The sequence below is a fragment of the Diabrotica virgifera genome, chromosome 7 (genome assembly GCF_917563875.1).
Source record: "Diabrotica virgifera virgifera chromosome 7, PGI_DIABVI_V3a".
Classification (NCBI taxonomy): domain Eukaryota; kingdom Metazoa; phylum Arthropoda; class Insecta; order Coleoptera; family Chrysomelidae; genus Diabrotica; species Diabrotica virgifera.
The window spans coordinates 117,536,150-117,563,253 of NC_065449.1; the positions used below are offsets into that span (position 1 = coordinate 117,536,150).

Genomic DNA, 27,104 nt, shown 5'->3' on the forward strand with positions numbered 1-27,104 from the left:
TTAGTGTAATTTTTTTATTCTCCAATACTTTTTATGTAAATAATATACTCTTCATTCGTAACGACAAAATGATTAGTTTTCGAGATATTTGAAATTAAAAATAAAGCGACACAATACATTAATCAAAATAACCGTGTCATTTCATTTTTAACTTCAAAGATCTCGAAAACTAATGACTTTATCGTTACGAATGAAGAGTATATTATTTTTATAGAAAGTATTGGAGAATCCAAAAATTGAACTAAAATAGCAATTCTGCCAGTGGCGTAGAATTTGGAAAGGGCCAACCATTCACTTTCCCCCGTCGTACGCCTCTGGTAATAGCCAGAAACGTTTGTTTAACATAATTTAGTAGCCTTTACAGTATCTATACTTTCGCCAAGTATGAAAAGGATACGTCGAATAGTTTTAAAATGCTGAGCAAAAATAACTTTTAAATTTTTAGATAAAACACCCTGCAACTCGGTAAGGAACCACATTTTATTTAAGTTTTTATGTTAAATCGTCGTATTTTGTGCTAACGTTTCTCCAGTTACTATATGGACAATTATTAATGAAACACCCTGTATTATAACGGTAAAATATAAATGTATGTACAATAAAACTTTATAAAATACGTCCTATAAAATATGACCGATAATGGCTTTTCCTAATTATTATTACATTGACAGTATGTACCAATGATATTACACATCGACATACGTTTTAATTGTTTTAGGCCTGGGTCCCGCGTACCAAAAAAAGTTGATTAATAGCAAGCTAAAAACTTGTTAATAGCTTAACGGTGTCTAGTCGTACAAAATTTGATGTACGGGAACACTGGAACAGGGGAAGTTTTAATTCTGGAACAGTTTAAAAATTTGGAACATCAGATTACGAATACGTCCCATGTATTTTGGCGGACAGAACATCCAATTGATTTGTTACCCTTTCATTAAACTCTCATGCAAAAATCAGACTGCTATTACTAACCAACATGATTCCTGTCATTTGACATGTTCTTCATGTTCCACTCATTAAAATGCCCAGTTGGTGATAAACACCAGTCTAATTTTTGCATGAGAGTTTAATGAAATGGTAACAAATCAATTGGAAGTTCTGTTCGCCAAAATACGTGGAACGTTCTCGTAATCTGATGTTCCAAATTTTTAACCTGTTCCACAATAAAAACTTCCCCTGTATTTTATGTAGCAAAAAAGCTACAATTTCCGATTATTTTTCAAAAGTAATTTTCGTATTAAGTACCTACATTATGTATTTTAATACAATATTTTTATAATCTATATATTGCATACATTTCATATTAATTACTGTATGCATCCACATAATATAATGTAATTTGGTTTTTTAATAAATACGTTACGCTATTGTATTATTGACATAAAAAGACCTAAAACCATATACATATTAACATAGTATGTACTATTATTACGTATATTCTTTACACTTATTACGGCTAGCCACCAATGATCGGTTATTAGAATATTCCGGTTATAAGAATATTTTTGCTTGGCACGAAGGCTATTCCAATAAGCGGGTTCGACTTTAACAAATTTTCAGCTTGCTATTAATCAACTTTCTATACAAACTGTATTTAAGTGTTCAATATTTAAACTTTCAACCATAACATCACTTGACATATTATGGACATTTACTTATATCTCATTGACATAAACTTAATCAGTTTCTGTAACAATTTTTTCTGTAATATTTATACAGGGTGTCCCGAAAAGATTGGTCATAAATTATACCACACATTCTGGGGTCAAAAATAATTCGGTTGAACCTAACTTACCTTGGTACAAATGTGCTCATAAAAAAAGTTACAGCCAGCCCTTTGAAGTTACAAAATGAAAATCGATTTTTTTCAATATATAGAAAACTATTAGAGATTTTTTATTGAAAATGGACATGTCTCATTCTTATGACAGGAACATCTTAAAACAAAATTATAGTAAAATTTGTCCATCTCATAAAATTTTATGGGAGTTTTGTTCCCTTAAACCCCCCAAACTTTTCCAATTAATTCATTATTGTGGTACCATTAGTTAAACACAACGTTTTTAAAACTTTTTTTGTTTTTAGTATTTTTTCGATAAGCCAGTTTTTATCGAGATGCGGCTTCTTTTTTAATACAAAACATGATTCATTTAGAGGTACTTTTTTTGGTGGTGATTTAATGGGAGATCGTGAATGAATCGTATCACCTGACGTTGTGTTTTTATTCATTATTGTTTGACATTTGACTGTATTACGAAAATAGGCGTTTAAAATGAGCAATGTGTTTCGTGCGCTTATGGTGTTTGCCAATGAGGCCCATTTTTGGCTTAATGGGGATGTGAATAAACAAAATTCCCATATTTGGGTTGGTGAACAACCCAAAGAGGTTCAATAGTTGCCATTATATTCAGAAAAAACAACTGCGTGGTTTATGGGCCGGTGGAATCGTCGGTCCATATGTCTTTAAAACAGAGGCCGGCCCGAATGTTACTGTGAATGGAAGCCGTTATCGCACCATGATAACGGAATTTTGGTGCCAGAAATTGAAGCTCGTAGTTTCGACGAAATTTGGCTCCAAAAATATGGCGCCAATTGCCAATTGTGAAAGTAAGGCTTTACTACGAAAACGATGCGGTGAGCAATTTATTTCACGCTTTAGACCAGTGAATTGGCCGCATATATCCTATGATATCACACCGCTAGACGTTTTCTTTTGGGACTCCCTAAAGTCCAAAGTCTACGTGGATAAACCAGCTTCTATTGAGGCATTGGATATCAATATTACTCGAGTCATTGGTCAAATACCAATCGAAATGCTCGATTCGAACGCGTCATCGAAAATTGGAACTTCAGAATGGATCAGCTTAACCGCAGCCACGGTCAACATTTGAAAGAAATTATCTTTAAGAAGTAATAGTAAAGAATTATTCTTTTGTATGACAAAAAAGATTTTCAAATAAAATTATTTTTTTTCATTGTTTTTTCTTTTTTAAAAAAGTACCTCTAAATGAATCACCCTTTATTTACATACAAATTTTAGGGGGGTTTTGTTCCGTTAAACCCCCCCAAATGTTTGTGTACGTTTTAATTAAACTATTATTGTGGTACCATTAGTTAAACACAGTGTTTTTAAAACTTTTTTGCCTCCTAGTCTTTTTTTTGATAAGTCACCTTTTATCGAGATGTGGCTTCTTCTTCAAAATATACCTAAAAATGTAAATTATAAATAAATTTTCAGATTATTAACAGGTGTCTATAATCATACTTAACCATATACAAATATGTGGTGGATTCGACAAATATTCAAAATATCTCGATACGCACTGGCTTATCAAAAAAGTACTAAGAGGCAAAAAAGTTTTAAAAACATTATATTTAACTAATGGTGCCACAATAATAATTTAATTGGAACGTACACAAAAGTTTGGGGGGTTTAAGGGAACAAAACCCCCATAAAATTTTTATGGGGTGCACAAATTTCACTTTAATTTTTTTTAAGATGTTGCTGCCATAAAAATTCTACATGTCCATTTTCAATAAAAAATCTCGAAGAGTTTTCGATATATGAAAAAAAAATCGATTTTCATTTTGTAACTTCAAAGTCCTGTAACTTTTTTTGTGCACTATTGTATATAGGTAAGTGAGGTTCAATCAACCTATTTTTGACCCCAGAATCTGTGGTATAATTTATGACCAATATATTCGGGACACCCTGTATAAATTTTAACTTTTACATTAGCATTAACCTGTTCTGACTGACCCTATTACATGACTCTTGGTTTTTACATATATCATTGGGCGCGTTCACCAGATGCAAACGTTGGCAATCAGTTTGCGCTTTATGGTTCTGAACGACTTGCTAACGTCAAACATGTTTGGAAAGCGGTCGCCATTTTTGCAAACATAAGATATTTAAGTTGAACTTTGCAAACGTGTTGAAATATGGCGGGAATTTAAATTGTATATATTGTAAAATATATTGATAAGGGTTTTATATATAAAATAAAGGCTACTGAAGACATTCTGCTACGTTATTATCTATTAAATAAATTTTCTTTTTTCCTTTAATAAAAAAAATAAATTCAAAAACGTATTTATTGAGAAAATTTATTTTAGGTTACGTTCAAACCAAGCAAGCAAAATGTCAAATTTTAACCTAAACAACCAACCGTTCAGTTCGCTGTCAACAAGTTTAGAATCAAAGCGCAAACATTTGTGAATGTGTTTGCATCTGGTGAACGCAGTCATTAACAGTTCTCACATATTCTGTGTTTGTATTAAGCTGTCTAATTTCTTTTGAACCCATTTGTCTCGTAGGTACTGTAAGGGGTAGTTCTTTTCGGACAACAGACTCAGTTCATTCGATACAAAGTAAAAATCAAAAATAATAAAATAAAACTGATAAATAAAATAACTCTCCTGTCGATTAGTAAAAAGTTTATTAAACAATTAGCCTGAGAAAACTGAAAATATTAATTAAACATGTGTAACATTCGTGTAACCTAACTTGCAATATTGAACATAACCTTAAAACTTAATTCTTCTTTTTCTTTATATCTTGAGTATTACATTAGTTCGGGAGCTTACATTAACACTCCCACTTATTCAAGATTTGACAACAAATGCTAAAACAAAGACCTAATACAAAGTTTAAATTGACAAATTTAACTTATTCAATAAATTGTTAAAAACTGTCTTTGACAATGCTTTAGTGAACAAGTCCGCTAACTGATTACTTGTATTGTAAGTAAACCTTAATGTCAATATGCTTTGTTCTGCTATGAAATTGTTGTGCCTGTGTTAGCTTAATGGCAGATTGATTATCAACAAAGATGTTGACATGTGAGACATCAATTCCAATCTCTTTTAAAAAATTTCTAAGCCATAAAGCTTCTCTAACACCAAAAGCCAAGGACACATATTCGGCCTCTGTCGTTGATTGTGCCACTACGTTCTGTTTTTGACTCTTCCAGGTAATAGGGCCATTGCCTAGTATAAATACATATCCACTAGTAGATTTTCTTGTATCCAGACAGCCAGCATAGTCTGCATCAGTGTAGCCTATTACCTTGATTTGTGTAGTTTTTCTGTACACAATTTTATAATGAGCAGTATATTTCAGATATCTAAAAATTCGTTTTACTGCTTTCCAATGTTCATCACTCCAAGCATTAAAGAATCTGCTTACCTGATTAACTGCAAATGTAATATCTTGGCGACTGGTGGTTGCTAGAAATATTAGTGAACCAACAGCCTCACGATATGGCAAAGATTTATTACAATTTAAAATATTTCCTTTAGACAAAGGTACACTAGGCTCTGCAGGAATCTTTAATGGGTTAGCATTAGTCATATTAAATTTAACAAGAAGTTTTTTTATATAATTATGTTGATGAATAGCAATTGTACCTGCACTAAGATCTTGTTCAATCTCAAGTCCAACAAAATGTAATTTATTATTTAAATTTACAGTTATTTTAAAAATTTGCTTTAAAGATTCTAGAAGTTCATTAATAGCACTTTCTGATTTTGACATGACAAGTCCATCATCAACATAAATTGCTAAATAAGTTTCAGAATTTGCAAAATTACCAACAAAAACACATTGATCACTTTTTAATTGTCTAAAGTCAAATTTATTAAGAAAAGATACAAACTTCTAGTTCCAGCATCGTGGTGATTGCTTAAGTCCATATAAGCTTTTATTGAATTTACACATTAAGTTGTGTGACTTCTTACTTTCAAAACCAGTTGGCTGCTTCATATACACACACTCTGGTAGGTCACCATACAGGAATGCAGTCTGTACATCAAAGTTAGCAAGTCTAAGGTCCTTTTCCACTGCTAACGATAACGAAATCCGCACTGAGTCATACCGCACAACCGGCGCGAAAGTGTCTTCATAGTCTATTCCACGTTCTTGCATAAAACCGCGTGCTACCAGACGTGCTTTATAACGAACAGGATTACCGTCTGAGTCAGTCTTAACACGATAAACTCACTTATTGTCGTATCACTTTTGCACCATCGGGCAATTTTACTAAGTCCCATGTGTTATTAAACTTGAGTGCATCTATTTCTTCTTCCATTTGTTACACAATACTCTGGGTATTGGGATTTGGAAGAAAAAGAACTGATGCAAGAGGGTGAAAATAGAAGAGAAAAGATTTCAGATAAAATGAAGAACGGCTTAGCTCAGAGGAACCACTTCAACCTGACGGAGAGACACGAACTCTCAAGTGGGGATTCGGGCTAGCTTTATTATTGCACAGAATACTGGCTTTGAAATATGGAAACAAAGAAGGGATAAAATGAGACCTATTTAATAAAAAAAATAATAGAAGGCAACTAGATAAAACCACTGGAGATAGATCAATATAAAAGGACGATAAAGAGAGAAGAAGAATGGGCGCCAACTCAACAATGGTTGAGATTTTTTTTTTTTTGAAGTAATGAACAATAAGAAATAAGCTCAATAAATGACAATACAATTTCCTGAAAAAAAATTCAATAATTACCTTGTGCTGCTATAGTTACTGTTAGTAGGAACTGAAATAAAAGCAAAAAATAGTAACAACAAATATATTCTTATTTATTTCAACAACATATATTATATATCAATACTTGACATATCTATATAAAACTGATTAACAGTAACAGTGAGTGGTGTTAAAGTAGAATACGACCTGACAGCCACTAACAAATAAAATATCACTGCTACTGCGCAAAGCCAAAAGGTACTAGGGAAAACAAAATCAAAGTCCGTGAGAAAGCTAGAGGGTCTTAACACTAAGGTTAGTTATGCAATCTAATAATCAATAGGACTGACAGGTGTCCAAACTACCTAAATGCCAGATCTGTGTGTAAATACTATGTTTACGCACAGACACTGGGAGATATATAAAGCTATCAAGAAAAAATGAGTACGGTCAGATGCTCTTTATACAAATATTATTTGAAAATTTATAACATAAAACTTTTCCACTTTATTTAAAACCTCTACAAATAATGACCCCTTCCCTTAACAAAATTTTAGATTAATTTACTTTATTATTATTATTTACCATTACCTGGTTTGTTCAGTTTAAAATATCAGTTTGTTAATCAAAACTCCCTTATTTACTACAAAAACTATATGTAGTATAGGTACTTAAATATGCATATAAAAGCTTACATTGGTTCTAAATACAAGAGAGCAAGAATCAATATATTTAGATAGATAAAAACTTAACTTATCCAACAGAAGTTTCCACAAAAAAAAGGTCCTATAAGGGTGTTCCTTCAAGGCGCTACCAAAATCCAACGAATTTGGAAGTCTGTTGGGAATAAAGCAAAAACGGCTGCTATGCTGGTGACGGTAAGGTTAGGTAATGGTGCTTGAGTTATCTTATTGTTATCCAAACCATTCCCAAAAAAAAAAACAAAAGGTGACTATAGCTTGTAACAACTATAGAATGTAGACGAACCTAAAATAAACATTTGAGAAATTTAGGCCCTCTCCGTATAATAATTGCAACAGCTAACATCCATCCTCACCGAACTCAAACAAAACATTACTGTCAAAAACATTAGGTAATAGTGCTAATTAGGTAAAAGTACTAATAAATATTAGAATAAACATTAGGTTATGCCTTGTCAAACTTGTCAATTTAGTCAGTGTCACTTCAAGATATTTTTGCGCTTGCGCGTATATACCGTTTCCCAAAGCTAGAACTTTTTATTGTACTTAGAAAAAAAATGCTACAAAAACTACCGGCTATTGAATACAAAAAATGATAGAAGGACATGAAACTACGATTTTAATATGTTTGGTGACAAACAAAAAAAATATGATGTACCTATATGTATTCCAAAAGCGATGTTATAAGAATAAATAATTTAATTATATTACCTGGGATATGATACGTAGTGAAACTACCTCTCTCACGGCAAATTCCACGTGGTATATTTTTACATTCTTTTATATCAATCGGCTTCCTAAATACCCTCTAGAGATTTACTGGTAACTTTTCTTGGTTGTTCAATGATGTTTATGTAGAATATTTAACTTCTATGCCATATTTTTCCCAGATTCGTCCACAATTATCAAAAATCACTACGTATCAATGGCGAGCTACCTGACCTACTGTCCGTATCGAAAATCGATCACATCGACAACGTGGGAACGAAAGCCCTCTTCTGGTAACAAGTCGTTCTAATTCGATCATGGGCGTCACGGAGGGGTATTATTCATCCAATTTTACTTGAATTAATTTAATTAGTAACGTGACTGCTACACTCTCCCTCATCTCAGGCAAAAAAAAAGGAAAACTTACAAAAGTTTCCTTTTTTTTTTTTCTGAGACCAACTAGTTTTAGGACCAACTGAGGAGGAATACGGTAAAGCCAAAACGTTGCGGTAGAAACCACAATGATGCTAAGTAGTATGCCAGTATGCAGACCACGCGAGATATATTTAATTATGCTTGCATAAATTATAGAACCGAGAAGGGATGTATAACTGACCGACATAAGTAACTGACTGACATAAGTTATTAAACGAGATAATGTACTTTATTTTAGTAAAACCAAAGATAAAAAAAAACAAACAATTACGCGTTACCCACTTACATTTTAAATATAATTTTTTAATCTTATAGAGTAAGCCAACCATTCTCACTACTTATCACCTACATTCTCAAGTGTTAGTAAAACATCATTAAAACTATATTACGGTTGTTTATGAACAACCCCTAGTATACTACCAATAACCACTCAACTTTCACCCTAAAACAAATCCTATCAATATACCCAACATTGACACTAGAGCGACCAGATTCTATTAATCACCCGAGAGTTCAATGAGAGCCTAATTTATTAGGACTAGTTGAAACTATATTACTAGAAACCTAAACATATATTATACGGTTCTGGAACTCAACATAGAAAATTCAAGGTAAAAGACAATCCATAACATCTACTCGCTTTCATAGCGGTAGGAAGACACAATAAGGTAAGACGACCAGCAAGCCCACTATACTCATGGTATAGGGTATGCTAAAAAGGGTAAAGATACTTGCAAGCCCATATCTACTCGTGGTAGAGGGTATGCACAAAAGGTAAAAGATAATAAATGTCCCAACTGTAATACCTAAACTGAACTATTGACGTGGTCCAATTCTTTACTCACGACAAGAACAGTGAAGGACAGATTAATAGGACTCTATAATCAAGATAAAGGTAAGAGGTATACTCAATCAAGATATAGATAAGCGATAAACTAATCAAGGTAAAAGGTACGAGATAAACTCAAGACAAAGGTAAAGATAAACTCAATTCAGGTAAAGGTAAAGATAAACTCACATCTACCTTCTCATATATAAGGTAGAAGGAGATCTACCAGCATAATGCTCAGTAGAGAGACAACTAAGGTAACTCACATACTCATACCCACTAATCCAAACAAGTGGTAGAGAGACAGGTAACCAAACTTAAGGTAATATGATATGTTAAAACTCAAATAATTTTAAAAGATAATAACATAGGAGATGACAACCAAGTTAAACCGACTTACTTACTGCTGAATATCAGAACGATCCAATTCTATATGACACATTCTAATTTCAACCTAAGAGACATTCTAGGAACAACTTATAGGTATTAATATATGTTTATGAGCCAAGTGAAGTGCACAAGTCCAGGGTGATCAGTCCTGAACCCACGCTCAAACCCTGACACAGTTAAGTGAAGGCATACGATCTATGGATATGGTTTCCGGAACCCACGCAGACCATAAATCACATACAATATTTTGTAAAAAGCTTTCCTAATTATCCCTATAAATACTTATTTAACTCAGAATTCAAGATGGGGAAAATTCCCATTATCCATCTTGTACTCCTATGACAGGCCGTTTGGACTTTCAAGTGACAACCACCAGCAAAATGAACAAGTCCATAAAACTAAGATATTAAACAGCATTAAGATAAGATAAAACAAGATACAAGGCACAACAAACAGATGTTAACCAGCAAAACAAAATAGACAGGTCTTAAATAGCAAACTGGTCCTCACAATTTAATCTTCGTCTGAAGATGAACCATCTGAATTATCAGACAAGTTATGTGGACCTACAGTCTTATCCTCAAGTAAATCTTTGACATGAAACCTTCCTAGTTTCTTGCTAGTGGAGGTTTCCTTCAACTCATAGATCAAAGGAGAAATAACCTTAATAACGGTGCAAGGTATGTATTTTTGACACAGCTTGGCAGATTGGAAATTTACCTTATCGGATTTAACAAAATTTTTTTTTAAAACGGAATCTCCAACTCTGAAAGATAAGGCTCGCTTTCTCAGGTCATAACGGCACTTATTTCTATCATAAGATGTCTTTAAACGTTTACGAATATCCACATAGATATCAGGAAGATGCTGAATATCTTCTAAGCGGTGTAACTTATCTGATATTGCAGGAAAATTAGTGGCATTATCTGAAATCTTACCAAAATAATCACCAGAAAGAGGAACATGACGACCAAACATTAAGTACGATGGAGGACATTTGGTTATTTCGTGAGAAGAAGTCCTGATAGCTTGTACTATAGAGTGGATATGGGTATCCCAAGCTCTCTGATCAGGAAATGAATATGATCTTAAAGCAGTCACGATTGATTTGTTAACTCTTTCAGTGTGATTAACTTGTGGGTGATAATTTGCATTGTACCAGATCTTTTGTACATTATATTTAGACAAGAGATCGCGAAAAGCTTTAGCTGTGAACTGGGGTCCATTATCGCAAGACACAATCTGTGGAATACCATAAATTAAGAAAACTTCATTCTCAAGATACTTAATAATCGCTGAAGTAGTCGCCTTAGACATGGTATGAACCAAAGGAAATTTTGTAAAATAATCGACAACTACTAAGGCATACTGAGAACCTTTATACGACCTAGGATAAGGACCAATAAGATCTAAAGATATAAGTTGGAATGGAAAATCGATTCGTCGATAACTACCCATTAAACCTGGTTGAGGAAGATTTGTCGGCTTACACGTAGCACAAATTTTGCATCGAGCGATATAGCCACGAATAGATTGACGCATCTTCGGCCAGTAATAAAGTTCAGATATACGACGGAAAGTTTTGTAGAAGCCAAAATGAGCTGCAGTAGGATGGTCATGAAAAGTGGCCAAAACCTCTGCTCTATTCGGAGTTGGAACGACTATCTTCCATTCCGACATTCCAGTAAGGGCATCCATAGAACTTAAAACATGCTTATACAACACACCATGCTCAACTTTAAAATCAGGAAATTTACCTGGAACATTCTGAACATCATACAACATTTTTCGATACCAGTCATCTGGTTGTAAAGTAGATAAGTCTAACAAATTAATATCAAAAGTTCTGGAGAGTGCATCAGCGACTACTACACCTGCAGCCTTGCGATGAACGATTTTATAATCATATTGTGCCAATTTTAAAATCCACCTAGCCAAACGAGGAGATGGGTTCTTCATATTCTGTAACCACACTAGACTACTATGGTCAGTTATGACCGTAAAAGAACGACCCTCAAGGAAATATCTGAAATGTTCTATACCTGTAATTATAGCTAACAACTCTTTTTCAGTTGTAGTATAATTTTTCTGGGCTTTATTTAATTTCCTACTGGTGTAAGCAATAGGGTGTTCTTCTCCATCGACAATTTGATAGAGTACACCACCAGATGCTGTGTTTGAACAGTCAGTCATCAAATAGAAAGGTTTGGTAAAGTCTGGGGCTACCATAACTGGGGAATTTGTGAGAGCCTCCTTGATTTTAATGAAAGCTTCATTAGCTTCAGGAGTCCACACAATATTTTGTCCCTTTTTCCTATTTTGAAGCAAATCAGTGATAGGGGACAACAAGGTAGAATAAGATTTAACGAACTTCTTATAATAACCCACCATTCCTAGCAATCGACGGACCTGAGTGGTATTTTTGGGCACAGGAAAATCACGAATAGCTGACACCTTGTCAGGGTCAGTATGAAGACCATGTGAATCTACAACATATCCTAAAAACTTAATAGAATCACGACAAAAGCTGCTTTTATCCAAGTTAATCGTCAAATTTGCATCTTTTAGACGTTGGAACAACTGCTGCAGTACAGAGATATGAGTTTTGAAATCAGGAGTAATGACTAGAATATCATCAAGATAGTATTGACAAAAGGGATCTAGAGCAGGACCTATTACCAAATCCATTAATCTACACATAGTCTGTGGAGCAGAAACCAGACCAAAAGGCATTGTAGTGAACTGATACAATCCTTTGCCATTTACTGCAAAGGCAGTAAGCTTCTTACTCTCTTCGCTTAGTGGGATCTGTAGAAATGCCTTCTTTAAGTCGATAGATGAAATGTATTTCGCGTTCTGCAACTTAGTTAGGATGATATCTATACGAGGTATAGGATAAGCATCCCTGTTAACAGTTAGGCTGTTCAACTTACGTCCGTCGAAACAGACACGAAAAGTCCCGTCCTTCTTCTTCGTCAGCCACAACGGACTACAAAAAGAAGACGAACTGGGCTCAATAATACCAAGCTTAAGCATTTCATCTACCTCCTTTACCAAGCTTTCATGCCAGGCTTGAGGCAAGGGATATTGGTATTGCCTGAAGGGCTTAGACGAACCCACATCAATGTGGTGTTCGATGAGGTGAGTTCTACCTAACTGATTCTTCGAAGAGATAGAAGAGAATGATTTAATGACCTTATTCAACTGCTCTAACTCCTGAGCATTAAGTCTACTCATATCTTTAACTGCATCAACACAAGAGATATTAAAAGAAGAGACAGATAAAGAAAATTCAGTAAAATTCAATTCACTATTAAAAGTTTTCAGAAAATCCATCCCTGGATATCCATCCATCCCATCAGGATAACTGAATTCTTAACAGAAGGTATAACAAAAAATGTAATCATCCTTTTACATGAACTAACAGAAATCTCAGTTGTAAACTGACCTAAAATTGGTTGGACTTGACCATCAGCTGTAGTCACCTGCAAACTCTCATCCATTCCTATCTTAACATTAGAATTCTGGAGAAATTCCAGACCTAAAGAACCTAAAATAGAGATATTGGACCCTGTGTCCAGTAAAGCTAAACAAGAATGTCCTAAGATAGATATTTCAAGGTATGGACGATTATCCTTGTTTTTTCGAACTAATAATGAATTAATGTCAATATCAATAAGGGAAGATAAGGGATTACTTGGAGAAACTACAGAAGAATCAGAAAGGACATGATCGACTAACGTCCTCTTTTCGGTTGGTATCTGCCGTTCCGTGGTCTTTTGTCTTTCGGTGGAGGTTGAGATGTTTGAGTGGTTGAGGCTTGGGCCTCCTGACTCGAGAAACCGGTTCCTGGGTCTTGAGGATTTTCTCGTGTGTTCCCTGTATTTTGATGGGGAGTGGGAGCCAGGGGAGACGACCCACCCCTTCTGTCGTTTCCCGAACAGAATTCGCACTCAAACTTACGGACTCCTTGACGTCCACATCCATAGCAAAACAACCCTCTCGGTTCAGAACAGTCAAAATACCCATGTCCTGGCTGACGACAATTCCAACAGGTAATTCTGGAGTTGAAGGTAGATACGTTACAAGAACGAGAATAATTTTGCCTGCCCGAATAGGATGATTCGTGATTTCTAATATTTGACCGACTAGGGACACTAGACACAGTGTCAGAAGACCATGACAAAACTTCTTCCAACCTCTTACATTTTTCAGTAAGATCTGCAATCGAGGGAATATCAGTGAGTGCTAGACTCGAATGATAAGATGGCAACAAATTTTTCTTAATAATCCGAACAATGTGTGACTCAGACAGAGGAACCTCCAAATGTTTACATAAACTAACAATCTCGTTGATGAAAATAGTGACTTTCTCCTGGGCAGCTTGTTTCCGTGACTTAATTTCATCCAATAAATTGTCTTCATAGTTATAAGGAAGAAAATCTGACTTTAATTTGGCAACTAACTCTGGCCATGAAGCAAAACTACCTCGATTATTGAGGTACCACGTAAAGGCTGAATCCCTAAACAAGTCACCAGCTGCGGAGTAACACTCACCCTCGCTGTTCCCACGTGCTATACGCAGACACTCTACCTTTTCCAAAAAACTAACAACGTTTTCATTAGGTTTACCTGAAAAATGTATGCCCCATTTATGAATAGGAGCAGACTTCATGAAAGGAAAGGAGTTTACTGATACACTAGTGTTATGAGGGGTGGAGTGAGCTTGTGGAGTCACTTTGAAATCAAGTTCACCCTCCAGAGCAAGAATCCTGAAATTAAGGGACTTCTTCACTGCCTCCTCTTCCTCTGTTGTAGGTTCCAACAGATGGACTCTACCCGCAACATGACCCAACCGAGAAGTATAGCGACCATAGGCAGTATCACTGGAGGAACCAACAAAAGAACTAATTTTGGCCTTGAGATCTGTAAGAGTAACTTCAATTTCAAGAATCTCCTCACTAAACCTAAGATGGGAAGCTGACAGAACAGCATGACTTCGGTTCGCTGAAGTTTGCGTCAAAGCACCTCTCAATGTTACCCTTTTCTGATCAAGTGTTGATATTGATGGATCATTTAATTGACGGACTCTCAACTCATATTCCAACTCAGGAGCTAACAGATGCTCTACCTTAAACGCTGACATGTTACACAACTAGGAGCTATACTTGAGAATGAGATATGATAACGTAGGAAAAGCTTAACTTACTCTCTGTCCTCAAGCTAATGTTCGAGTGAATACTTATACCAGTAATGTTCGTTTGTCCGTCCAGTCGTGAAAATAGATGCAATGCACTGCTACAACTCCAGAGAAACCTAAAAATTTCAAAAAATGTTACCTCTAGGTAGTGAAATGATTTACTTGGATGCTACTCCGGACTTTATAATGAGGTATTTAGAATTTTAAAATATTTTACTTTAATTATTATTAATCCAAAATAGATATGTAGTTAATAAAAAAAACTAAGCAATTTATTCAGTCCACTTAGTATACAGCAACACAAGTTTATTTAACATATAGATATAAGATAATGTGCAAAAGCCAAAAACAAAACAAAACCAAACGTTAAACTGACGACTAAAAGTGAAAGAATAAAACCGAAAGATAGAATGCAATCATCCAAAGATACAAAGCCAAAAGTTAAAAATGAGAAAAAAATTATAAGTTCAGAAGTTAAGTGCAAAAAAAAGCCCCAAGTTGGGTCTAGCCAATTTGTTACACAATACTCTGGGTATTGGGATTTGGAAGAAAAAGAACTGATGCAAGAGGGTGAAAATAGAAGAGAAAAGATTTCAGATAAAATGAAGAACGGCTTAGCTCAGAGGAACCACTTCAACCTGACGGAGAGACACGAACTCTCAAGTGGGGATTCGGGCTAGCTTTATTATTGCACAGAATACTGGCTTTGAAATATGGAAACAAAGAAGGGATAAAATGAGACCTGTTTAATAAAAAAAATAATAGAAGGCAACTAGATAAAACCACTGGAGATAGATCAATATAAAAGGACGATAAAGAGAGAAGAAGAATGGGCGCCAACTCAACAATGGTTGAGATTTTTTTTTTTTTGAAGTAATGAACAATAAGAAATAAGCTAAATAAATGACAATACAATTTCCTGAAAAAAAATTCAATAATTACCTTGTGCTGCTATAGTTACTGTTAGTAGGAACTGAAATAAAAGCAAAAAATAGTAACAACAAATATATTCTTATTTATTTCAACAACATATATTATATATCAATACTTGACATATCTATATAAAACTGATTAACAGTAACAGTGAGTGGTGTTAAAGTAGAATACGACCTGACAGCCACTAACAAATAAAATATCACTGCTACTGCGCAAAGCCAAAAGGTACTAGGGAAAACAAAATCAAAGTCCGTGAGAAAGCTAGAGGGTCTTAACACTAAGGTTAGTTATGCAATCTAATAATCAATAGGACTGACAGGTGTCCAAACTACCTAAATGCCAGATCTGTGTGTAAATACTATGCTTACGCACAGACACTGGGAGATATATAAAGCTATCAAGAAAAAATGAGTACGGTCAGATGCTCTTTATACAAATATTATTTGAAAATTTATAACATAAAACTTTTCCACTTTATTTAAAACCTCTACAAATAATGACCCCTTCCCTTAACAAAATTTTAGATTAATTTACTTTATTATTATTATTTACCATTACCTGGTTTGTTCAGTTTAAAATATCAGTTTGTTAATCAAAACTCCCTTATTTACTACAAAAACTATATGTAGTATAGGTACTTAAATATGCATATAAAAGCTTACATTGGTTCTAAATACAAGAGAGCAAGAATCAATATATTTAGATAGATAAAAACTTAACTTATCCAACAGAAGTTTCCACAAAAAAAAGGTCCTATAAGGGTGTTCCTTCAAGGCGCTACCAAAATCCAACGAATTTGGAAGTCTGTTGGGAATAAAGCAAAAACGGCTGCTATGCTGGTGACGGTAAGGTTAGGTAATGGTGCTTGAGTTATCTTATTGTTATCCAAACCATTCCCAAAAAAAACAAAAGGTGACTATAGCTTGTAACAACTATAGAATGTAGACGAACCTAAAATAAACATTTGAGAAATTTAGGCCCTCTCCGTATAATAATTGCAACAGCTAACATCCATCCTCACCGAACTCAAACAAAACATTACTGTCAAAAACATTAGGTAATAGTGCTAATTAGGTAAAAGTACTAATAAATATTAGAATAAACATTAGGTTATGCCTTGTCAAACTTGTCAATTTAGTCAGTGTCACTTCAAGATATTTTTGCGCTTGCGCGTATATACCGTTTCCCAAAGCTAGAACTTTTTATTGTACTTAGAAAAAAAAATGATACAAAAACTACCGGCTATTGAATACAAAAAATGATAGAAGGACATGAAACTACGATTTTAATATGTTTGGTGACAAACAAAAAAAATATGATGTACCTATATGTATTCCAAAAGCGATGTTATAAGAATAAATAATTTAATTATATTACCTGGGATATGATACGTAGTGAAACTACCTCTCTCACGGCAAATTCCACGTGGTATATTTTTACATTCTTTTATATCAATCGGCTTCCTAAATACCCTCTAGAGATTTACTGGTAACTTTTCTTGGTTGTTCAATGATGTTTATGTAGAATATTTAACTTCTATGCCATATTTTTCCCAGATTCGTCCACAATTATCAAAAATCACTACGTATCAATGGCGAGCTACCTGACCTACTGTCCGTATCGAAAATCGATCACATCGACAACGTGGGAACGAAAGCCCTCTTCTGGTAACAAGTCGTTCTAATTCGATCATGGGCGTCACGGAGGGGTATTATTCATCCAATTTTACTTGAATTAATTTAATTAGTAACGTGACTGCTACACATTGCTTGTTGCCACTTGCTAGAGTCCTCACACTTTATTGCACTTTCATAACTTATGGGTTCATGTATGTCACAGTAGTTTGCTACACCATAATAGTCATGCTTAGACAGTGTATTTCTGTTACGTAGCTGTCTATCATTAATAATATCATCACTGGCATCATAGAACAGATTACAATCAAAATCCTCATCATCATGATCTGTTGCTTGAGACCTATTACCTTGTGACATGTCTAAACTCTCTTCATTGTCACTTTCTTGAATATCGTACATATCATCATAGTCTCTTTCTTCATTATCATCTAGGAGTTCAAATTTTAATCTAAAGTTTTCCTTCTTATTTTTAATTGTTTCGTTTTCATCAAAATTTACATTGCAGCTCACTTCAATTTTTCTCTTCTCACAATCCCATAGTCTATAATTTGATGAATATTCATCATATCCAACGAACAATAATTTTCTTGATTTTGAATCAAACTTCGTACGAAACTGTGATGGTATCAACATATAAGCTGTACTGCCAAAAACTCTGATGTGCTTTAGATCTGGTTTTCGCCCAAACCATTTTTCATATGGAGTCATATTTTGTACTTGACTTGAAGCCGTTCGATTAAGAACATATACAGCAGTATTTACAGCTTCGGTCCACAATTCTTGTGACACATTTTTGTTGATAAGCATAATCCTCGCACTTTCAACAATTGTCCTTAACTGCCTCTCACTGCGGCCATTTTGTTGAGGTGTATAAGGAGCTGAACATTCATGTAATATACCATTCTTCCTGATAAAATCCTGAAAGTCACTATTGATATATTCTCCTTTACCTTGGTCGCTTCTTAAAACCTTAATCTTATTGCCAGTTTGATTTTCAATCAGTATTTTAAAATCTTTAAACTTGTTGAGAACATCTGACTTGTGCTTTAGAAAATAAACACTGCAGTAACCGCTACAATCATCTTTAAATAAAACAAAATATTTTGATCCACTTGGAGAAGAAATGTTTACTGGCCCGCATACATCTGTGTGAATCATTTCACCTGGTTTGTCTGATCTGCTTCTTGTAAGACTTTTATGGGATTTTCTGACTGCTTCCCATACTGGCATGTCTCACAGAAAAATTCTTCTTTGTCGTCAACTCCCATATTGTCTACCAAATTAGCTGGTTTCTTAATTGTAGTGAAATTGATCTGCCCTAGGCGATCATGCCATAACTGTATTGATGTTTTGCAAGATAAATTACATTCTGCAATAGGCTTAACTCTAAATTGCATGACCCACAGATTATCTCTACGTACTCCAACACATGAAATGTTTTCATTTGGCTCTAGAAATTGACACCTGTTTTTATGAGAATGGTAGGTAAAGTTTTTATCTGTCATAGCTCCCACTGAAAATAAGCTGTGACTAAGTTCAGGAATGTATAGGACATTATTTATAGTACGATCATACCACTCACCTTCTACAAATGCCTGTATCTCAATAAGACCCTTACCTTCTGCAGGAATCAGCTTGTCGTTTGCTATTCTAACAAACATAGGTTCTGATAGAGATTCTAATTTTGAAAACAACAATTTTTCACCAGTTATGTGTAGGCTTGCTCCTGAGTCACATATCCACTCACTTTTATTTGCACTGGAGGTTGACAAGTACATGGAAGAAATATCACATATATAAGCTGAACTTGATGCTAGATTACTTTCTGATGACTTATTTTTATCTTGATTTTTGGAATCATGTATTCTCTTTCTACACTCTCTGACCCAGTGTCCCTTGCGTTTACAATAATTACAGGTGGTATTCTTCTTTAAGTCCTGTATATTTGTTTTTTTTTACTGGTGGCTTCCAGTTTACTTTGTAAAGCCTCTACTTGTAAAGCAAGACGGGATATTTCAGAGTCATCATTATTCATTCTAGTTTCTTCTTTAAGCAATCTTGCTGCTAAATTTTCAAACGTTTGCTGATTACTAGCTACAGAGTCCCAGGCTGTACGAAAGGCATTAAATCTTGGAGGTAAACTATTAATTACTTTGGAACAAACAGCACTATTACTAATAGTTTCTTTAACATCTTTTAACCGTCTAACTAATAGCTCTATTGTTGATATATGCTCTGCAACTTTTGCATTATCATGCATTTTATATTCATAAAATTTTTGCCATCGTAACTCTCTAGATATTTCTGTCTTTTGTTCATGTATTGTGATCAGTCTTGACCACATTTCAGAAGCATTTTCACAATTTATCAAATGTTGTATTTGATCTTGACATATAGTAGATAATAAAATTACCTGTGCCTTTGAATTTTTCTCATCCCATTCTTTCCACTCACTGCTAGTTTGGACTGCTGGTTCTGTAACTGTTCCATTCACAATTGAAAGCAGCTTCTCTGCTTTAAACAAAATGGTTACACTGAATTTCCATAGTTGAAAATTTGAGCCATCAAACTTGGTGATATTACCAGAATCAATTTTCACAGCTGAGGCCATTTTTGCACTTCACTAAATGTTTATTTTGTATTTGTACGACTTGAACGTAGCGAAAAATAAACACGGGGCCACTCACGACTTGAACGCGAAAACAACTAAACTTTTTACGGGCGCGAAGAACAGGCTAGTTTTCAAATCTCACAATAGCGTGTCTGGGCCCATAACCTGATAAATAAAATAACTCTCCTGTCGATTAGTAAAAAGTTTATTAAACAATTAGCTTGAGAAAACTGAAAATATTAATTAAACATGTGTAACATTCGTGTAACCTAACTTGCAATATTGAACATAACCTTAAAACTTAATTCTTCTTTTTCTTTATATCTTGAATATTACATTAGTTCGGGAGCTTACATTAACAAAAACAATATTCTGCTTTTCGTTCCGCCCCCGAAGAAAGTTCCCTAAGCGGATGTCTGTAAAAGAAAATTGCATTTACTACTATTAGAAATACAATAACAATGTTAGTATAATACAATAAGCAATCACGCTATTCCTCAATACGGAATCAACGTGGAATTACGCACGTACTAGCAACCACGCTCCTCAACAATATATCAATATGCTAATAGTTACGCACAGACTCGCAACCACGTTATTTAGCAATACATAATAACTACACACCGGTTCGCACTTAAAATCATCATCATTCTCTTTGCCCTATTCCTATGCGGGGTCGGCTTCCCTAATTGCATTTCCCCACACAATTCTATCTTGGGTCATATCAATGTTAATCCCCTTTACCAACATGTCCTGCCTTATCGTCTTCCCCCAGGTCTTCTTTGGTCTTCCTCTCCTACTCCTTCCAGGAATCTGCACTTCAGCCATTCTTCGTATTGGGTGATTAACGTCTCGACGTTGAACATGACCAAACCATCTTAACCTATGCTCTCTCATTTTGGCATCAATTGGTGCCACACCTAGACTTCCTTTAATATACTCATTTCTAATTTTATCCTTCTTTGTCACTCCACTCATCCCTCTAAGCATTCTCATTTCGGCCACATGCATTCGTTGTTCCTCTTTCTTTTTCACTGCCCAACATTCAGTTCCGTGCATCATAGCCGGTCTTATGGCTGTTTTATAGAATTTTCCCTTCAGCTTCATTGGAATTTTTCTGTCACACAACACACCACTCGCTTCTTTCCACTTCATCCATCCAGCCCTAATTCTACTGCATGCATCTCCATCTATTTCTCCATTCCTCTGTAATACCGATCCTAGGTACTTAAAACTATTGCTTTTCACAATCATTTCACCATCCAAAGATACCATTTTATTTGTAGTAACTCCATCTTTAAATGAACATTCCAAATACTCTGTTTTTGTCCTACTAAGTTTTAAACCTTTTTTCTCCAGAGCTTGTCTCCATTGTTCCAGTTTTTGTTCTAAGTCTCTTTCACTATTTCCTATTAACACTACATCATCAGCATATACAGTGTGTCCACGGATGGAGTGCCTAAGAGGAAAAACTTTTTTATTTTCAATTTTAGCGAAAAATGTCATTCTTGATAAAAAGTTTTGTTTGTTCTCAAACCCCATGAAACGAAATAAAATTCAAAATTTTCAAAACCTTCTTAATTTTGTAGCCAATTTTACGTAAATCCCTATAATTTTTTGCACCAAGTTCTAAATCGTTACAATAATTTAGTGTTGCTAAGCTACAATGTAGCTTAGTAACTGTCAACTCCGATAAATAATTTGCGAATTGTCATTTTTTTCGACATAAATTATAAATTTTTTTTTAAATGATAGATAAATTCATTGTCGAAAAAAATGACAATTGGCAAATTATTTATCGGAGATGACAGTTACTAAGCTACATTGTAGCTTAACAACACTAGATTATTGTTACGATTTCAAATTTAGTGCAAAAATTTATAGGGATTTACATAAAATTGGCTACAAAATTAAGCAGGTTTTGAAAAACTTGAGTTTTATTTCGTTTTATGGGGTTTTAAAACAAGCAAAACTTTTTAGCAAGCATGACGTTTTTCGCTAAAATTGAAAATAAAAAAGTTTTTCCTCTTGGGCACCCCATCCGTGGACACAATGTATTAGGCACCATGGAATGGTGCACTTAAACCGGTGCACCGGTTCGCATTTAAAATATTACTTACAAATAATATCACATACACAGATACCCATACAACGACCCGATCCCGAAGTGGAGACCGCTCCACTCACTGCGCGACCACTAACGAAACAATCCTTCAATGCACGATTGCTCCGACTCAATACGTCACAACACTGCGGTTGTTCCCAACTCAATTCATTGGGCACGGGTTGGTGTCCCGCCGAGTTCCTTTCAGCTCAGTAGGCTGGGTGGAACTGATTTTCTATACCTCCGCTCTCTATTAAATACACTTTCGGCAGCCCCGTCTCCTGGCATCCATCGGTAGATCTGGAACTTAATGGGACTGCGTGGATTTCGATGCGCGTTCGGTACCCTGCCGGCGATCCGAATGCGTAATCGTTATAGTACTTCATCGGTTTGATCAAGATTATTAAAAAAAAAACAAAATGATGGTCCAGCTGTTTTTCGATTCAGAGGAGTGCACGCTAACGAACGCTGCTGAGGACGCCTGAAATGGTAGAAACAACCTGTCCAGCGGGTGTGCAACCCTCTGAATCGAAAACAAGCAAAACCATCATTTATTATTTTTATTTTTCTTTACTCGAATTTGAGTACTGAAAGTTCCTCTTCTGTCCTTTTTTCCTAGACGAATGAAAACGGAATGTGATCGTTTCCTTTTCGTTTTCTATGTTCGTCGTCTGCGGTCTTATTAATTGAAAAAGTCGCAGATTAAGGATGTACCAGAACGAACTTTCAAAAGTCTCAGATTTAAATTACTATTTACCATTTTAATTGTTATTAAATTGGTGGATTCTGCATCTGAGACTCTTCAATTTGTTAGGAGATGTCGCTGTATCGCGTCCTAATGGGGAATTTGAATTATCTTTCAGATTCCCTTTAAAATGATGGTCCAGCTGTTTTTCGATTCAGAGGAGTGCACGCTAACGAACGCTGCTGAGGACGCCTGAAATAGTAGAAACAGCCTGTCCAGCGGGTGTGTAACCCTCTGAATCGAAAACAAGCAAAACCATCATTTATTATTTTTATTTTTCTTTATTCGGATTTGAGTACTGAAAGTTCCTCTTCTGTCCTTTTTTACTAGACTAATGAAAACGGAATGTGATCGTTTCCTTTTCGTTTTCTATATTTGTCGTCTGCGGTCTTATTAATTGAAAAAGTCGCAGATTAAGGATGTACCAGAAAGAACTTTCAAAAGTCTCAGATTTAAATTACTATTTACCATTTTAATTTTTATTAAATTGGTGGATTCTGCATCTGAGACTCTTCAATTTGTTAGGAGATGTCGCTGTATCGCGTCCTAATGGGGAATTTGAATTATCTTTCAGATTCCCTTTAAAATGATGGTCCAGCTGTTTTTCGATTCAGAGGAGTGCACGCTAACGAACGCTGCTGAGGACGCCTGAAATGGTAGAAACAGCCTGTCCAGCGGGTGTGCAACCCTCTGAATCGAAAACAAGCAAAACCATCATTTATTATTTTTATTTTTCTTTACTCGGATTTGAGTACTGAAAGTTCCTCTTCTGTCCTTTTTTCCTAGACGAATGAAAACGGAATGTGATCGTTTCCTTTTCGTTTTCTATATTTGTCGTCTGCGGTCTTATTAATTGAAAAAGTCGCAGATTAAGGATGTACCAGAAAGAACTTTCAAAAGTCTCAGATTTAAATTACTATTTACCATTTTAATTTTTATTAAATTGGTGGATTCTGCATCTGAGACTCTTCAATTTGTTAGGAGATGTCGCTGTATCGCGTCCTAATGGGGGATTTGGATTATTTTTCAGATTCCCTTTAAAATGATGGTCCAGCTGTTTTTCGATTCAGAGGAGTGCACGCTAACGAACGCTGCTGAGGACGCCTGAAATGGTAGAAACAGCCTGTCCAGCGGGTGTGCAACCCTCTGAATCGAAAACAAGCAAAACCATCATTTATTATTTTTATTTTTCTTTACTCGGATTTGAGTACTGAAAGTTCCTCTTCTGTCCTTTTTTCCTAGACGAATGAAAACGGAATGTGATCGTTTCCTTTTCGTTTTCTATATTCGTCGTCTGCGGTCTTATTAATTGAAAAAGTCGCAGATTAAGGATGTACCAGAAAGAACTTTCAAAAGTCTCAGATTTAAATTACTATTTACCATTTTAATTTTTATTAAATTGGTGGATTATGCATCTGAGACTTCAAAGATTATTAGATCCTAAAACGTATATTTATGCTTTTATATGCTCTTGGTGTGTTTATCAAACTATATTCTTTGGCTCCTATGGTTCCTTCCTTTTATCTGTATATTCTTCTCTAGTAGATTATTTGTCGTTTTCATATTCATTTTTGAACTGTGTTTCTAAGTTTAATGTCACGCTCCATTTTGACGTCCTGTGATCCTCATTGCCGATTCCAGATATCTGGGCGTGGACAGCCTTCCTTATTATTCTGAGACTTGTAGCTGCTTGCTCCGTAATGAATGACGCCTGCGAGCCTTGATATCAACGCTCTCATCAACTGCGAATTTCCTTTTGAGTCTCTTACTCCTACTAATGCCGTTACAAGTAGCACTTCTTCATTCTGATGACTTAGACCTTAGACAACTCACGGTATTCTTTCGTCTCTTTGACGACATCTCGTAACTGTTGTCACCTCTAGTCAAGTTAGAATTGGGTCTAATTTGTGGCCTGTTTTCAGCATTCCTTCTGTTATCATACCGACCTTCTGCTATTTGTAGCAATAAATGGTCCATAGCTGTTAAATTATATTATGTAGATATAAAAATATATAGGAAATATAGTACGTTAAGGGTATAGGCGCAAAATATAGCCTGTCAAAATGTTCAATGTAATTTAAATGTATTCATTTTTTTCGAATCCTGAGAAAACTAATAAGTATTTTTTTAAAATTTAAACGCAGAATGACAGATTGCATTGTTACCGAGGGCCCAAAGGCCCTTAGAATATCCAAAAAGTTTCTTTTGAATGAGATATTTAAAATTAAAAGTCACACTAAATTTTCTCTTTTTTTCACCCCTGTAACTTATTAAAATAAACATTACAGAAGTTTTCAGGGACTTTCGGCCCTCGGTAATAACGTAATATTTTATTCTGCGTTCAATTTTTCTAAGAATACTTATTAGTTTTCTCAGGATTCGAAAAAAAATGAATACATTTAAAACACATTGAACATTTTGACAGGCGACGTTTTGCGTCTATGCCCTTAAGATTAGTGTGAGATTACAAATTAAGGGTTTAATTATTTGTGAATGAACACCTTTTATAAGTTATTGTATTTTAGGTATCGAAGATGCAAGAAAACTTTACCAAGAGCTGGCTGTTCGATCTCCATTTTGTAAGGATTTACATATAAAAATGGCTAAACTTGAAGAGACAGAACTAATTGTGAGTGTCAAAGACATGGAACGACCTCTTAATCTATTATGCGAGCAGTTTGGAAAAGTTGATCCCGATTCTTGGATTGCCTTAAGAGATTGTTACTTAAATCATCAAAATTTGTTTGAAGACGCTTATCCAACGTTTAATATTAACACTAAACTTGCTCAGATTAGAACAGAGGCTCTTCGGTCTATAGGAGGTAATGGACCAGCTATATCTGAATTTTTAGCTAAATATGATACTGCTTAATTTAGTTTATAAATTTTGTTAACAGGGAATACATTTGTGAAGTTAAAACAAGTAGTTTGTTTTTAATTCCTTTTTCCTTTAATTTTTCAACTAAAGTACGTGCCTCCTAGTGGCGGAATACGGGTAACAATACATTGGCTTATAGGACAGTCCTTACAGTAGGGATCCTGTCCTATACAGAAAAATGCAAGCGGGTGTGGGGTAATACTGCACTTTGGTTGCATTGGTGGTGTATTGGCTAAATTGTGCAGAATATGATTCTTATAGAAAAGACATTCAGGCATCAAATATCCAAAAAAATTTTTCAGGCCATAATGAAAAGACCTCCAATGCAATAAAAACTTACACTGAAATGATAGCATCTCCTGAGGTAAAATATGCCGAAAGTAAAATGAGTCTCCCTTCGGATTTCCGGGTGAGGACTATCTCAGGGGGCACACCATTGCAGGTTAGAAAAATCAGGATAGGGTCGTGGAATCTTGGCAGTCTTACAGGTAAAAGTCTGGAGTTAGTGGATGCGCTCAAACGAAGAAGAGTTCAAATTGCTTGTATTCAAGAAACTAGGTGGAAAGGGCAAAGGGGAAAGAACTAGGTGAAGGATACAAATTGTGGTACGTAGGGAGTAGTAGCACTAGAAATTGAGTTGGTATAATTGCTGATAGTGAAATGAAAGATAACGTAGTACAAGTTGTAAGAACGAGTTGTTTCGAAAAAGATAACTTTTACTTTAGATTAACTTCTTTATCTTTATTTACTTCTTCCTTAATCTGCCAGGTTTCGAAGTAAAAACTAATCAAATTAGGTTAGCTGCAACTAATTAATGGTCAAATTTCGTTCTTTTTCACAAATTTTCCAACTTTTTATTACTTTTCTACTGACACTGACAATTCTCAATTTTTTTTATATCAATAATAGCTTAATAGGAGAGACTTAATACTAACTTTCTTTTGCAAACCATAGATAGCGACTGAAAAACTACATAACGACTTATTTACTAACTAATTTTTTAATTTGTTTCTTTTTTGTGTGAATTTGATGGCCTTGGCCGAGCCAATTGGCCAGACATTTTGTTATTTTAAAAACAAACAAATTTGTTTTTTCAATCAGAGGAATTTTTTCTGTATTTCTAACTCTTAAATACATAACAAACTAACATTACAATTTATTATTATCTAAATAATACACTGTTTTGGTTGTAAATATTTTTTTTGTACATATTTATTTTTTTTTGTATTTTTTATATCTTTAATTTGTTTTTTTTTTATTTTTTATTATTATTTTTTATTGTTTTTTTACTACGTTAAGACATAAACCCGATTCAACATCTCGGAGGTTTACATCTTCTTAGTATTTTACTTTATCGTACTACATACGTAGTATAGTATAATAGATAAAGTTATAAGATCGTGCAAAAAAAAATTTTTAGATTTCACTTTTTTTCGACGTTTTGAGTCGCC

The 27,104-nt window shown here is 34.7% G+C and overlaps 1 protein-coding gene across 1 annotated transcript in view; it reads left to right on the top strand.

The window, feature by feature from the left end:
* Positions 1–25,698, top strand: part of LOC126887988 (U3 small nucleolar RNA-associated protein 6 homolog) — a 50,430-nt gene extending 24,732 nt beyond the window's left edge. The window contains exon 3 of the mRNA XM_050655963.1: positions 25,301–25,698. Within this exon, the coding sequence (XP_050511920.1) occupies positions 25,301–25,647 (347 nt within the window). The 3' untranslated portion in view covers positions 25,648–25,698. The remainder of the gene's footprint in view (positions 1–25,300) is intronic.
* The last annotated feature ends 1,406 nt before the right edge of the window (positions 25,699–27,104 follow it).